Source organism: Cetorhinus maximus, chromosome 28 (genome assembly GCF_964194155.1).
Source record: "Cetorhinus maximus chromosome 28, sCetMax3.hap1.1, whole genome shotgun sequence".
NCBI lineage: Eukaryota > Metazoa > Chordata > Chondrichthyes > Lamniformes > Cetorhinidae > Cetorhinus > Cetorhinus maximus.
The window spans coordinates 26039098-26052910 of NC_135906.1; the positions used below are offsets into that span (position 1 = coordinate 26039098).

Genomic DNA, 13813 nt, shown 5'->3' on the forward strand with positions numbered 1-13813 from the left:
AAAGAAATCCCAACTCTGGCAGAGAAAAAAAACACTTTTCTCCAGAGAGAAACGGATGTCATTTCATATGACTTGCAACAGTGACATGCCTTTTTGTTCTAAAGGCTGTTATGGCTCCTTGGGGAGCAATTTGGATTTCTCGAGTTCCTCGGAGAACACGACTGCGTGCAAGGACATGCAGTGGGGATGTGCTAACTAATCCAGTTCTTCACGATGCTACAGTATTCTTAGGCTCCTATTGATGAATATATGATAACTGTGCTATTCATGCAGTTTGGCTATCCACTGGCCAGCAATAGTAAACATATGGGTTAGTGTGGCTAACTAACTGCTTTTGCTAATGGATTAAGTTAATATTTTTCCTTCTTGCTGGGCAATACATTTTGACAGATTTTTGCTTTGCTACTTAACACCATGCAAACGTTTTATTTTTATTTGTGATAGATCCAGTGCTAGCTTATTTCAAGAGTAAAAGACACTGCCCTCCATTGTGAGTAAAATACTTGGTTCCCAGTGAGAATCTGCTCGGGAAAACCCCGGTTTGATATGCGCTGAATTAGCTTGTCTCAGCCAGGTCTGTATTGGGCGCTCAACAATTGCTGAGTTGTCGTTTGGTCGTACAGAACTTGAGTATTGTTGAAAAAAGAAAGTTGTAAAAGCTTTTTGTCTTGCACTCATCAGGACACTTCAAGAATACCAATAAGGGGAAACCAACAATTTATACTGGCATGAGAAGGGTGCTGATTGGCAAATGGACCCTGGTAGAGGTGTTGCCATGGAGAATGCACCAGTGGTGGTGACCAACAGTTAACTGCCAAGCTTAGTTTGAAATTAAAACCAGGCAGCTTGACCCTGATTGGTTAAGGCATTGCCCTGAGGAACGAATCAGCAAATGGTTGTCACTTATTTTGTTCAGCTGAAACAGGTGCAATGTGTGTGTACATGTACACAAATCTCTGAATCGCAAGAGGCCAAGACTGAAGGCATTCGAACACTTTTCTGCTCTTTGCAAGTTGTAGTGCTTGGCTTACACAGTCACCTGTATAAAGCACTAGTTCATATTGATCCTGGTGGCACTAGGACAATTATCCAGCAATATGCAAGTCCCTTTATTTTAATCCTGGTTGTCTGACTTTTGGAAATCTGGAAATCGAGTAAGCTGCTTCCTGATGTTTGTCATTAAAACCCACTTTCTGTAGACCCAGGTTAAACTGTTTCAGGCTCTCTAACATAAACATACGAGGGAAGTAAATTGGTGCATTGCACTAGAGCTTGCTGAATCTATCCATGGCTGCCCAGTGACTGATCTTGATTTGTAAAAGATACCTGATCTTTAGTGTTATTGCTTTTGTACCACCCCACCCCCACCCCAGCCCTCTATCTTGCTAATGCTTACATAGTGATAACCATGAAGCATCATGGTTGCACACTCGCAATCTGACGCTCGCTGCAACATGCTCGCTCTCAAATTCCAAATAAACTGCTGACCACCTGACTTCACTTGTTCTCATTATCTGATAGTACCTGAGGAGAGAGAACAGTTAATTATATCACTCTCTCCTCTAAATTTGCCATCATCCCCGCCCCCCCACAATCTCTCTTTTTAAAAAAAAATTGACACCTCTGACTTTGCAACCTTATCTGCAACCATTATTAAATGTGCTGTGACCTTCCAGATCCATCCCTATATTTCCTGCAACTCCATGTTTGAAAGCCTGCAACCTGCCCCTGCCACAGTTCAGAAACAACAGCTCTTGACAGTCACAAATAACAACATCCTATAACACTGCTAAAGGCAAACTACTCCCTTGTCATTCTTCTTGACCTGTCTGCAGCCTTTGAGAAGGTTGACTGCAACAGCCTCCTCCCAACATCACTGTTGTCCAGCTGGGTGGACCTGTGGTCACCTGGTTCCATTCTAATATATTTAGTCATAGCTGGAGTGGTTTCCCCTCCTGCTCCATACTGTTGCTTCTGGTATTCTCCATGGATCTATCCTTGGCCCCCTCCTGTTCTTATCTACATGCAACCCCTTGCTCCATCTGTGGCAGTTTTCTCGTTTGCTAACTTCATGCAGTTCTCTCACCAACACCCTCCTCTCAATGCCTGCACAGTCACTCGTCAGACTACTTGTCCAACATCGAGTATTTGATGAACAGAAGTTTCCTCCAGTTAAGTGTAGGGAAGACTGAAACAATCATCTTTGATCTGTATCACAAACTCTGCTTTCCAACCACCAACTCTCGCCCTATCTTGCTGGCAATTGTCTAAGGCTGAGCCAGACTGTTGGCAACCTTGGTGCCATATTTGACCCTGAGATGAGCTCTCAACTACATCTGCACTGCCACAAAGATGACAAATTTCACCTCCATAATATTGCCTGACTCTGCCCATGCCTCAGCTCATTTACCACTGAAACTTCATGCATTCATTACCTCTAGACTTGACTATTCCAATACACTCCCTGGCTGGCCTCCCACCTTCTACTGTCCACAAACTGAAGTGCACCGTGATGCTTCTTGTTTCATCACTTTGGGTTTTGAGTTAGTTGAAAAGAGGCAGTGAGCAAAGATCCTGACCCCAAGATTAGCATTGGCTAACCAATAAGCAATAGATTATGGGTTCAAGCCCCACTTGATCTTAAACTGACATTTAAGTGCAGCACTATGGGAATGTTGCACTGTTGCTGTCATTGTCATTTAGAAGTCATGTTAAATTGAGGCTCCAGTCTGCTCCTTTGGAAAGATGTAAAGGGATTTCTAACATGGGAAGGAGTTCTCCTGGTATCTTGAAGATTAATCTCAACTTCCACAACAGATTATCTGGCCATCTATCACATAATGGTACCTTGCTGTGCAAATGTGTTTTCCCCCAAGTGCCGACATTACAACTGTAACAGCAGAAGTGCTTTGACTGTTTGTAAAGCACTTTAAGGATGTCTTGTGGGCAGGAATGATATTTAAATGCGTTCATCTGCTATGAGAGCTGCTCGCAAATATTGACACTTAGCTTGCCTTCTGAAAGATGGGGAAAGCCACCTCAAGGAGAGCGGTTCTCATTAATACATAATGTTCTAAGTAGACTGTAATCAAATAGAAATCTGAACTTGCAGCTTCAATTTGAAAAACCTTGAATGAGAAGGAAGATGTAACGTTGCAAGCAAAGTGCAAATAGATTCCACTGGATTGTAAATGAAAACTTTGAGAAAGATGGGCATTGTAGGGAGAAGGGAGGGGATGGGGATAGAGTTTCAGTATTGCAATTGGCAGGTAGCTCATATACAATATATGGCAGGGGGAGGTGAAATGACTGACTGCTTACTATCTGCAGTGTGGGCTGAACATAGTTATAGCACTGTGCTCTTAAGTAGCTGTGAATGCAACATTTACTGTTAATGGTTTAAAATTAGCTGACAGCATCAGGAAAGCATTCACAGCAAAGTCTCATTTATATCTCTTCGAACAAAGTATGGCTAATAGAAGCCTAACAATTGTTGGCAAGGTGTTAACCATTGATGCATTGTATTAATTTGAATTTCCATAGTAATTAAAACTCGTTATTGCAGACTTCTGCGCAAAGTAACAGGAGTTTTGACCTCCTTTCTGAATTTGATTGGAACAGCTGAGGCCAAGGAACGTTAATAAATTTTTGAAAACTTTTTTTTGTAAGAGTGAGTTGAGTGTCTATTTCCTATATTTAAGAAGTGAATGTTGTGTTGGATTGTAAGCTTGTGTCCTGAATTTGTATGTAGGTAAGGTTACACATGTTTATCCATAATTCAGTCCACTGGCAACTGCTGAGGGATCGAATGCTGCTTTGTACCTTTTTTGCCTTTGGGCAGAGTTGAGACAGCTGATTGATTGCTCCTCAGGGAGAGGGGAAACTCCTCACCCCACCACTGCAGTCAGTGCAACTCCATAGACGTCCACTAAACTAAGGACCAGTGTCATCTGTCTGCCATCGATTCATTTATTAAAACTAATTAAGGAAAGATGAGCTTCCAGCAGAGCCTGGGGACAGGCTTGTTCCTCCTGGGGAATTAGAATGATGGAGGTGCGATGCGGTATCATGAGCTTCGCAGCTGAGAGCATCAATTACCTTCTCAACAAGAGAGGCCTTTGTGAAAATGGCTATTTTTTTTCATTCCCCTTCCTCATTCTCCTGGAACAAGTTATTGGTGTGAAGTCATCTTGAGGGGTAGCAATTTCATTGCGATGCCATCGTTAATTCTTAAGGTCGTTAGCAATGTCTGCAGCCTGAGCTGGATTTGGCATTGCTTTCTGATGTCACCCAGTTCCGCCATCTCTATGGAGAGAGCTGAAGGTGACACATAACCGTGCACAAAACGTTTTACTCCATTATAACAGAAATAAGTACACGTCTTAAAAATAGCTGCAAACTGGAGGATTTGTTTTTTGTTTGTGTTTTTTTTTGCTTAGGCTGTTTTGTCTTCTAAAATAAAGATTGTGATAAGGTTCTTTTAATTTGATTCGTCAGATTTTATGAACCTTGGAATCATTCCAGAGGCTTTTTGCTCACATGCATATGCCCAACTTGAGAATGGGAATGAGTTGAGCATTGCTTGCGGTTGTGCTTTTTCAACTGTATATCTGGGAGTCAGTTCAAATTAAGTTGCAGCAAAGCCACCACCTTTTTTTTGCAATTTCTATTTTTAATTCAAGCTGAGCTTCATTTACGCTTTTTTTTTAACCCCAGCCTTTCCAGAGCACCTCATTTATTTGTAATTTCCTGATGGTTGGCTGATTTTTAACATAAGCTCCAGTTGCAGCATGAATGTGGTCAGGCTGTGACTCCCATTGACTGGTGGCTCTGCTGCTACTGAAGTATTGTAGTTTTGAAATTTCAGTTTCACAATGTAGCTTGTCTGCCATATGCAAAACGTATTTTTGAGCTGCTGGATTCACAGGAAACTGCATCTAAATCAGCCTTTTAAGAAACCCTGTCCACATTTCATTTTTTTTTTAAATATTCTATTCTGGGTGGAGTTTTCACTTTTTGTTAGCTTTTGGGCAATTTTTGGCCAGGATTCACGTAGCTAGAGTAAAGCTTCTGAAGTACTGTCCCAAGGAGTTTCGCTGACCAACCTCCCATTTTTTTTTCCATGGTGACATTTATGATTCTTCCAGTTTTGTACTTGGCTGTTCTTTAAGACATTCTGACTTATTTTCCGATATCTGCCTCCTGTCTTCTTCAGCTTGGTGGTAGAGTGCAAATATTATTTTTGTGTCCCAATCTGTTGTCGGAATAAGGTTGCTTGGTTTCGGAACACGTGCTGTGGGGCTATGCTCATAGATACTGGCCTCCAAACTCCCTCATGTCACTTTGAATTAAAATAGAATTGTTAAGACTGTGTTCCCAAATTGTAGGCACTTTCTGTGCTGTGTTCTCGTGAACTTGCTCCAAATTCTTTTCTCTCCAAGCCAGGAAAGAAGGGAGACTTTGTCTAGTTGGGTTGGGCTTGAGCCAAGCCTAAACCTCATTTCGTCTCTTGGTGCTTGGCAGGCTATTTTGACCACAGGGGCCACGGGGACATCACAATCCAGCCAAGTTCCTGTCCTTGTACCCCTACTTTCTTGTGCATATTTTAGTGGGAGTTGTTGGATAACTTGGTTTCCCCTTTCTCCACCTCCACCCCCACCACTTTCCAAAAGGGATGCTGCAACCAACCGAGGGGTTCCAATTACTGCCCTCTAACTAAGGAGTTAAGTGGAATCTAAACATGGAGCCTTGAGTTCTGTACAGCCACCTGCTCTTGAATACTGCTTTTAGTCCTATCCTCCAGATAGTGGAACTCAGCAAATGCTTAATGAATCTTAACTTTCCAGTGGGCAAAGATTTAAAGAGTTCTTAAATTTTTTTTTTTGTTCACACAGGGTTTCATTTGAGTGGAACAGTGACTGAGCTAGCCAGCCAGGGTGAACCTGAGAAAATGTACAAAGTCGCTATCAGCTTTGACCGCTGCAAGATTACCTCTGTGACATGTGGTTGTGGTAACAAGGACATCTTCTACTGTGGCCACGTAGTGGCCCTCTCTCTGTACCGTATCCGCAAAGCTCAGCAGGTGGAGCTGCGCCTCCCCATCTCTGAAACGTTATCACAAATGAACCGGGATCAGCTGCAGAAGTTTGTCCAGTACCTCATTACGGCTCATCACACAGAGGTGCTTCCGACCGCTCAGAAACTGGCTGACGAAATTCTGTCATCGTGCTCGGAAATTAATCAAGTGCACGGTAAGAAGCGGGGCTGAGTACGCTGGTGGGTTTGTACAGCCTATAAGTTCACTCTGAAAGAGTTTTGAGGCTTGCGTTCTGTGCTCAATCTTTGTAGAAGTGTTAGCTCTGAACAGAGTTTAATTTCTTGTTTTTATGTGCACACTGCATTCCATTTCGCAAAGTTTTAAAACTCGATCATCATCTCTCATTTAGTAGTTTCCTGCTGTTTGTTCTTAGTCCCACTTGTAAGCCAGGCTATGTTTTTTTAAACCAATCCATGTGCTCATGAAAATGAAGATTTTGGTGTTGGGGAGTGGGGCAAAATCACTTTCACGGGATTACATAAGTTATGTAGGCCATTCAGCCCAACCAGTGAATGCTGGTGTTCATGCTCCACTCTAATCTTCTCCCACCTTTCCTCCTCTATAAATCTATCATCGTAACGCTCTATTCCCTTTTACCTCATGCTTGTTCAGCTTCCCCTTAAAGTCACCTTGTTTTATTCTTTCATGAGATGTGGGCATCGCAGACTAAGCCAGCATTTAATGCCTATCCCTAATTGCCCATGAGGTGGTGGCGAGCTGTCACCTTGAACTGCTGCAGTCAGTGTGTTGCAGGAACACCCACAATGTTAGGAAAGAAGTTCCAGGATTTTGACAGTGAAGGAATGGCGATATATTTCCAAGTCAGGATGGTGTGTGGCTTGGAGGGGAACTTGCAAGCAAACAGATTTGTGTAGACCATAAATACCAGAATGGGCTGAATGGTCTGCTGTTTCTGTGCTGCAATGACATTGTGTTTATACACCACCTTTAACATAATAGAATGTTCGAAGGCTGTTCTCAAACTTTATCAAAGGAGATATTAGGTCAGTGGTCAGAGGTACATTTAAGGAGCTTCTTAAAGGAGGCAAGAGAGGTGGAGAGGTTTAGGGAGGGAATTCCAGAGCTTGGCACCTGGGCAGCTAAAGGCATGACCACTGATGGTGGAGCGGTGAGAATTGGAGTGCAGAGTTCTTGCTGGATTGTCGGATAGAGAAGGTTACAGAGATGAGGGGTGAGGCCATGAAGGGACTTGAAAACCAAGATTAGAATATTACAAAGTTTGAGGAGTTGCTGGACCAGGAGCCAGTGTAAGTTGATGAGCACAGGGTGGTGGGTGAACGGTGCTTGATGTGAGTTAGGATACAGACAACAAGTTTTTGAAGGAGCTCCTGTTTACGAAGCTAGAATGCGGAAGGGTTAACAGGAGAGTATTAGAATAGTCAAGTCTAGAGTTCAAGGCATGGATGTGGTTTTCCAGCAGCAGATGAGCTGAGTCATGGGCAAAGTGATGTTGCAGGGGTACAAGTTGATTAAATGGATATGTGGTCGGGAGATCATCTCGGTCAAATGCAACACTAAGGTTGTGAGTTGTGTGCTAAAACTTGAGACAGTTGATGGAGAGGGATGGACTTGGCAGCAAGGGAATGCTTTTTGTGATGGACTGACAATGGCTTTGGTTCTTCCTATGTTTTTAATAGTGCCATGTATGTACTATTAATTAAATTGGATTTTAGAGTTGAATTTCCAAAAGCGTTGGAAAAGCCAAAAGGACTTGTATGTTGAATTAGTTTTGAAATGTAATGACTGTGTGGTTGTGTGCCAGGTGATTTCGAGCAGTAACATTTTGCAGAGAGATGAATAACTACTTGTTTGTTTTGTGGTATTGGTTAAGGGAGGAATGTTGACCAGGACACTGGGAGAATCTACCTACTCTTTTGAGTATTCTCATGGTAATTTTAGCACCTACCTAGAAAGTAATCAGTTTAATGTCTTGTACAGGAGGATTGCACCTCAACCCCCCACCCCCACCCCAGCATTCTTTTAGTATTGAGTCTAGGTTTTAAATTTATTTTTATTTTAAATGGTGAGCTGTTGCATTTAATGCAGCAAATACCTGCTCCATCTAAACTATTTCTGTTCCAATAGCAAACCACTACCTGCTCATTCCCTGCTCTCAACTCTTTTGAGTACATTCACAGTTCTTGGTTTTTTCCGGGAGTGGGACATGAACCCACAACCTTCTGATTCAAAGGCGAGGGTGCTATGAACTGAGCCACAGCTGACAAGTGTTCCAATCATTGATTGCCTGATATTTATCACATACAGTAGTGAATCTGCAGCTAGACTTCAGAGGGCAGACATTTAAAAATTCTCATCAAATTTATGAAAAATATAGTTTACGTTGTGTAGTAAATTGAGATCATATGGGACATTTGGCAAAGCTGCTGCTTTTGTTATCAGGATATACTACTCGGGATGGCCAAGTTGCCCTTGGGGCAGGTTTTGGGCAATAACATGCCTTGCTGATAAATTCTGTGCCTTGGACAGCCGAAAGGATAGGCATTGCCGAGTCTGCTCAGTACATCTTTCTAGTACAGTCTAGCAAGATCTTTGCAGTTCAGTATGTCCTTCTGCCAAGGGGGCTTGCTGTACCCTGTACTTGTGGCATCTTATTTTTACCCATTCAAAATGGGAATGGCTGGTGATTTCATTCCCTGTAATTGTAAAGGACAATAATTGTGATTTAAGATGTGCCTAACAAACCATAAAAAGACCGTTCATATTTTTGTTGTCAATCCATTCTGCTATTGCTTTGGCCCTGATGGGTGTTGAAAGTGCTAAAATGTTGCTCTGCATTACAGTCTACAAAGCAGATGGTGAGTACAGGGTAGATTCGTATCTGTTTCTGCACAGCAGAATGCAGGGGAATATGAGGTCGGATGATTCCATAAAATGTTTTGGCACTGTTTCTTTTCACATTGTTTTCTTTTTGCCAAGCGTTTTGATGCTGATTCAAACAGAACCATAGCAGGCAGCTTACTGTTAAAATGTGATGTCTGACATGTGTTCCACCCAAGCCGAGGAATGTGTTCGCTGTCGGTTGTAAATAACTCCACACACCGACCTATCACTGATATTTCCCTCCAGTAACTATTCCTCATGTGTAGGTCCACACAATGAGTATTAGTAGACTTTGTTTGTCCAGAGAGGTGGCCATTATTAAAACCTGATTATTGTCTGACATCCATATAAGCACACTTCCCAGCAAGAATCAGCGAATGTTGATTTAGGAGCAAGAACCATAGTTAATATTGATTTTATTTTTATTTATTCATGGGCCGTCCATGAGAAGTTGATGGTGAGCCTCCTTGAATTGCTCCAGTCCTTGAATGTGTACACTCAGTGCTGTCAGATCGAAGTTCCAGGACTTTGACCTAGTGACAATGAAGGAGCAGCAATTAGGTTTCCAACTCAGCATGGTGTGACTTGAGGAACTTCCATGTGTTGGTGTTCCCATATGCCATAGGCCCTTGTTCTTCTAGTCTCTACTGGAAGGATCTACTGAGCAGACTTGACAATACTCATCCTTTCAGCTGGCTAAGGCACAGAATTTATCAGCAAGACATGTTATTGCCCAGAACCTGTTCAAAGGGCAACTTAGACATTCTGAAATAGTGGCAGACGTCATGGGTTTTGCTGTCAAAGGAGCCTTGGTGAGTTGCTGCAGTGCATCTTGTAGATGGTGGGAGTGAATTTTTAAGGTGATTGATGAGCTACTTTGTTCTGGATGGTGTCAGGCTTCTTGTGTTGTTGGATCTGCACTTATCCAAGCAAGTGGAGAATATTCCATCACACTCCTGACTTGTACAGTCTTTGGGGAGTCAGAAGGCTGGCTGGTCCAGTTAACTTTCTGGTCGGTGATGACTCCCAAGATTTCGTGGAGGAACTGTGATGATCCCCGTCTGTTCTTGTTCCTGTGATCTGTCACAGTGCCCCACTCCTGCTCTAATTTTAGTGTATCGTTCCCATTATCCTAATGATTTCTTGATTTTTATTAGAGGTATGTGTGGCTATGTAACTGACTGTTTAGGCTCCATGTTAGTTTTTAAACTGGTGGTGTAAGAATAGAGATTCCACTACATTTTAAAGCATGGGTGTATTCTTTGGATATGCACTGAACCCAGCCCTTCGTTCTAAATTTAAAATGCTGCCAGAAGCTGCGAAAGATGTTTCAACTCATTGCTAAGACTCGACACTGCAGGCATGAGGCAGAATGCTAATCATTGTTAAAACTTTCTGAATATTTAATAAACAAATAAGCTTTTCACTGTATGTAACCTTTAAGCAAATTCTTAACTGTCTTAATTTAGGCAAAGTTTTCCCAAGTCCCAGTTGTGCTCCTTTCTGTGCCCTCTATTTTCTGGCACTGGATATGAAACCCATATTTAATGACTTCATTGCAGAGTTGGTGTTGAAAGAGGCTATTCACTTACATTCTAGCCTGCAGCTGGATATAGCGTCTCAAATAAAACAATGCTGTATTGCATTGTTGATATCACCTGAGGCTAGGCCCTGACCTTTTTTATAAGCAGAGTCCGGCAGTGCAACCATCTCATTCAGATCAGCTTTGTACTGCAGCACCTCCTGAATTTGTACCAGTGAAGTGCATCCTGCTCCAGTTGCCTGAATTTGCCTAGTTCCAGTTTTTGTTCCAGTGGGGCATAATACCAGGTTTACAGCCAGTTTGTGTTGAAGGCTTGAAGTCAACAATTGGTATGGTTCAGCTTTGGAAGTCTCACCTGCCTTGCGTATAATACAATTCCACCCTGTGCCAATGTGTAATCATTTCTGCAGAGGCCAAGTTGCATTTTAAAATTCTTTCCACACTGTGTTACAGGTGCTCCTGATCCCACAGCAGGTGCAAGTATAGATGATGAGAACTGCTGGCATCTAGATGAAGAACAGGTACAGGAGCAGGTGAAAGTGCTGCTGTCAATCAGTGGATACTATGGAGCTAGCAAGCAACTACACTCCATGTTTGCTAAGGTACACATCCTCAGTCAGCTTCACTACAAACTAAAACCCTATAATTGCGGGGCGTTGGGCTGCTCTTTATTGCCAGTTTTCCCCAAAGTGATATCCTTTGTAAGCATCTATTTCTACCGGATTAAATTCTTCCCAGTGCTTTCAACAGACATCCATTGTCTGGGTCTGTGATGATCACCCCTCATCATTTGTCATTGCTGAGCCGTCTCCTCACTTGGGCAGTTTTCCTCCCGACTGTTTTTCAGTAATAGCAATGGTTGGGGTGAAAGGAGGAGTGTTGGAAGCGATGGATGTACCTTGTGTGCATACAGTGTTCTCTGGAATATAAGCGGCCACAAGTAGATTCATGACTTGTCGTATACTTTGTCCCAGGATCGCATTGATTGCGTGCATTTTTAAAACAAATGTTCTCTAGGTGGTGACTCATGCTCTGGTACAGTTCCATGTGCAGACTACCCTCCTGGCAATTTCAGTGTGACCATTTTGTATTGCTGACAATAGACAGTGAATGACAGGCTGTCAGCCTGATCCAATCCTTGCTGATTATCCACATACACACTCCATTAGGAATTGCTGGGAGCAGAACTCTCTGAAACTCTTCCTAGCCTTTGTTGCTAAGGATAATTGTAATGACTCTACTCTGATGAGATCAGCTAATTTAACCAACTGGAGATACAACCTGGGACCTTTCCCCAGCTCCACACTTGCCAGCTTAAGGTGCTGCATGCATGTTTAATTCACCCCCGTGGCGATCTATTATTTTAATACCAAACAGTTAATTGCCTCTGCTTATTATTGTGGCTTGTGGTGGAAGCTTTTGTAGCATAGCTATTAAATTTACATGGTTTCTGCAATTTCTTTCCTCGCATGACAGGTGCGGGAGATGCTCAGGATGCGGGACTCCAACGGGGCTCGTATGTTGACTCTAATGACTGAGCAGTTTATGGAAGACCCACGGCTCTCACTATGGAGACAACAGGGGACAGGAATGACTGATAAATGCCGGGAGCTGTGGGATGAGTTAGGTAACGGCTGCCTAGTGTGCTTTGCATTAAACCGACTTTAGACAGCTCATTTTGGTTATAAACCTGAGTTGGCCCCTATAGCCTGGCTTCATTTATCTTTTACTCTGGTTCATTTTTGCAGCTGCATTTTTGTGCTTGGGGGATATCTGTGGCTGAGTGAAATCTTCTTTATTATTGGACTGATAGGAGGTGGAGTGGGATTATTTTGAGTACATTATGTTCATATAGCTTTTAACTTTGGGCTGTCGTTAGGTTTTTTTTTATTTGCTTTTTTTTCCCAATTTTTTTTGGCTTGATCTGCTCAGTATTTTGGCACTAACCTGCAAATGAAAACAGAAAATGTTGGGAATACACAAGCAGGTCCAGCAGCATCTGTGGAGAGACAAACTGAGTTAATGGGGAAAATTTTAACATGGGGCAAGCACGCGGAGCTGGCTACAATTGGGAGGGTTAAATAGGAAAAAAATTTCAGTGTCAGGATACTGGCTTCAGTACTGCAGACTTCCAGGTTTTACTGAGGCAGGACAAGGGTTGGGCAGCCAACCTGCCCCCAGGAGGTGGATTGGCAGTTTATTTGTTAATGAGGCAGGAAGCCTCTGATTTGGCCTGCTTTGCAAATTTTTCTGTAGCCAGCTGGGTTTCCCTTGCCTCTGGATGAGGACAGCTTAGGGGAGCAGGTCAGTACCTGTATGGCACTCCTTATGGGCTAGGTGGTGCAGTGACATGTCTTCCTGTGCGCGAAGCACCCCATGTTCGCACTACCCATGTCTCCAGCGTTCAAACCCGCCCAGTCCAATGGCTTGCTGTATGGTGTGCCCAACCCTACTGGAAGCCAAGCCTGTCAGTCAGATTGACTTCCAGGTAAGGAACCTTGTTCACATATAAATTATATTTAGCACCTTTCATAGCCCAAAGTGCTTCCTGGCCATTGAATGACTGACTGTTGAAGTGTACTCACTGCGGTAGAGGGCACCAAGAGAACTCCCCACTTCTCTAAAAGTGCTCTGGGTTTTTCATCTTGACCCAAAGTTAGTGGTATTGCCCACAAAGACCCACAACTTACTACATTGTATGTCCTCACTACTGTACTGAAGTGGTGTCTAGATTGTGCTCTGGCCTTGTGGCAGGGATTGACCCCACAACCTTCGCATACAGATGCAAGAATGTTCTCAACTGACAATTATATGCTGCATCTCCCACATCTGTTTAGGATGATCCCTGGCGTCTTGTATTAATACACGGTTATGGTTAAAGGCAAAGGTCTGATTTATTAATACTGTGCAACTGAAAGAACACTAATAGATTTGTCAAACACTATTTCCCTTTCACAAAGCCATGTAGATGCTGGCAGATTACATTATTATTTTCTAAGTGTTCTGCTACTGTCTCCTTAATAATGGATTCTAGCATTTTCCCAATGACTGATGTTAGACTAACAGGCCTGCAGTTTCCTGCTTTCTGCCTGCCTCCTTTCTTGAATACTGGTGTTACATTTGTGGTTTTTCAACGGCTGAGACCTTTTGAGAATGTTTGGAATTTTGGAAGATTACAACCAATGTTCCTACTATCTCTGTAACCACTTTAAGACCCAAGGATGTAAGCCATGAGGTTCAGGGGACCAGGCATTGATGAACACGATGGGGTAAATAGTGCTACTCTTTCACACATTGAAGAGATCAATAAT

The 13813-nt window shown here is 42.8% G+C and overlaps 1 protein-coding gene across 3 annotated transcripts in view; it reads left to right on the forward strand.

Moving 5' to 3' along the window:
• LOC144668942 (zinc finger SWIM domain-containing protein 5-like) overlaps positions 1–13813 on the forward strand; it is a 78525-nt gene that overhangs the window by 34884 nt on the left and 29828 nt on the right. For all 3 annotated transcript variants that reach the window (XM_078531432.1, XM_078531434.1, XM_078531433.1), the window contains exons 3-5: positions 5895–6251; positions 10956–11104; positions 11979–12129. In XM_078531432.1, the coding sequence (XP_078387558.1) occupies positions 5895–6251; positions 10956–11104; positions 11979–12129 (657 nt within the window). The remainder of the gene's footprint in view (positions 1–5894; positions 6252–10955; positions 11105–11978; positions 12130–13813) is intronic.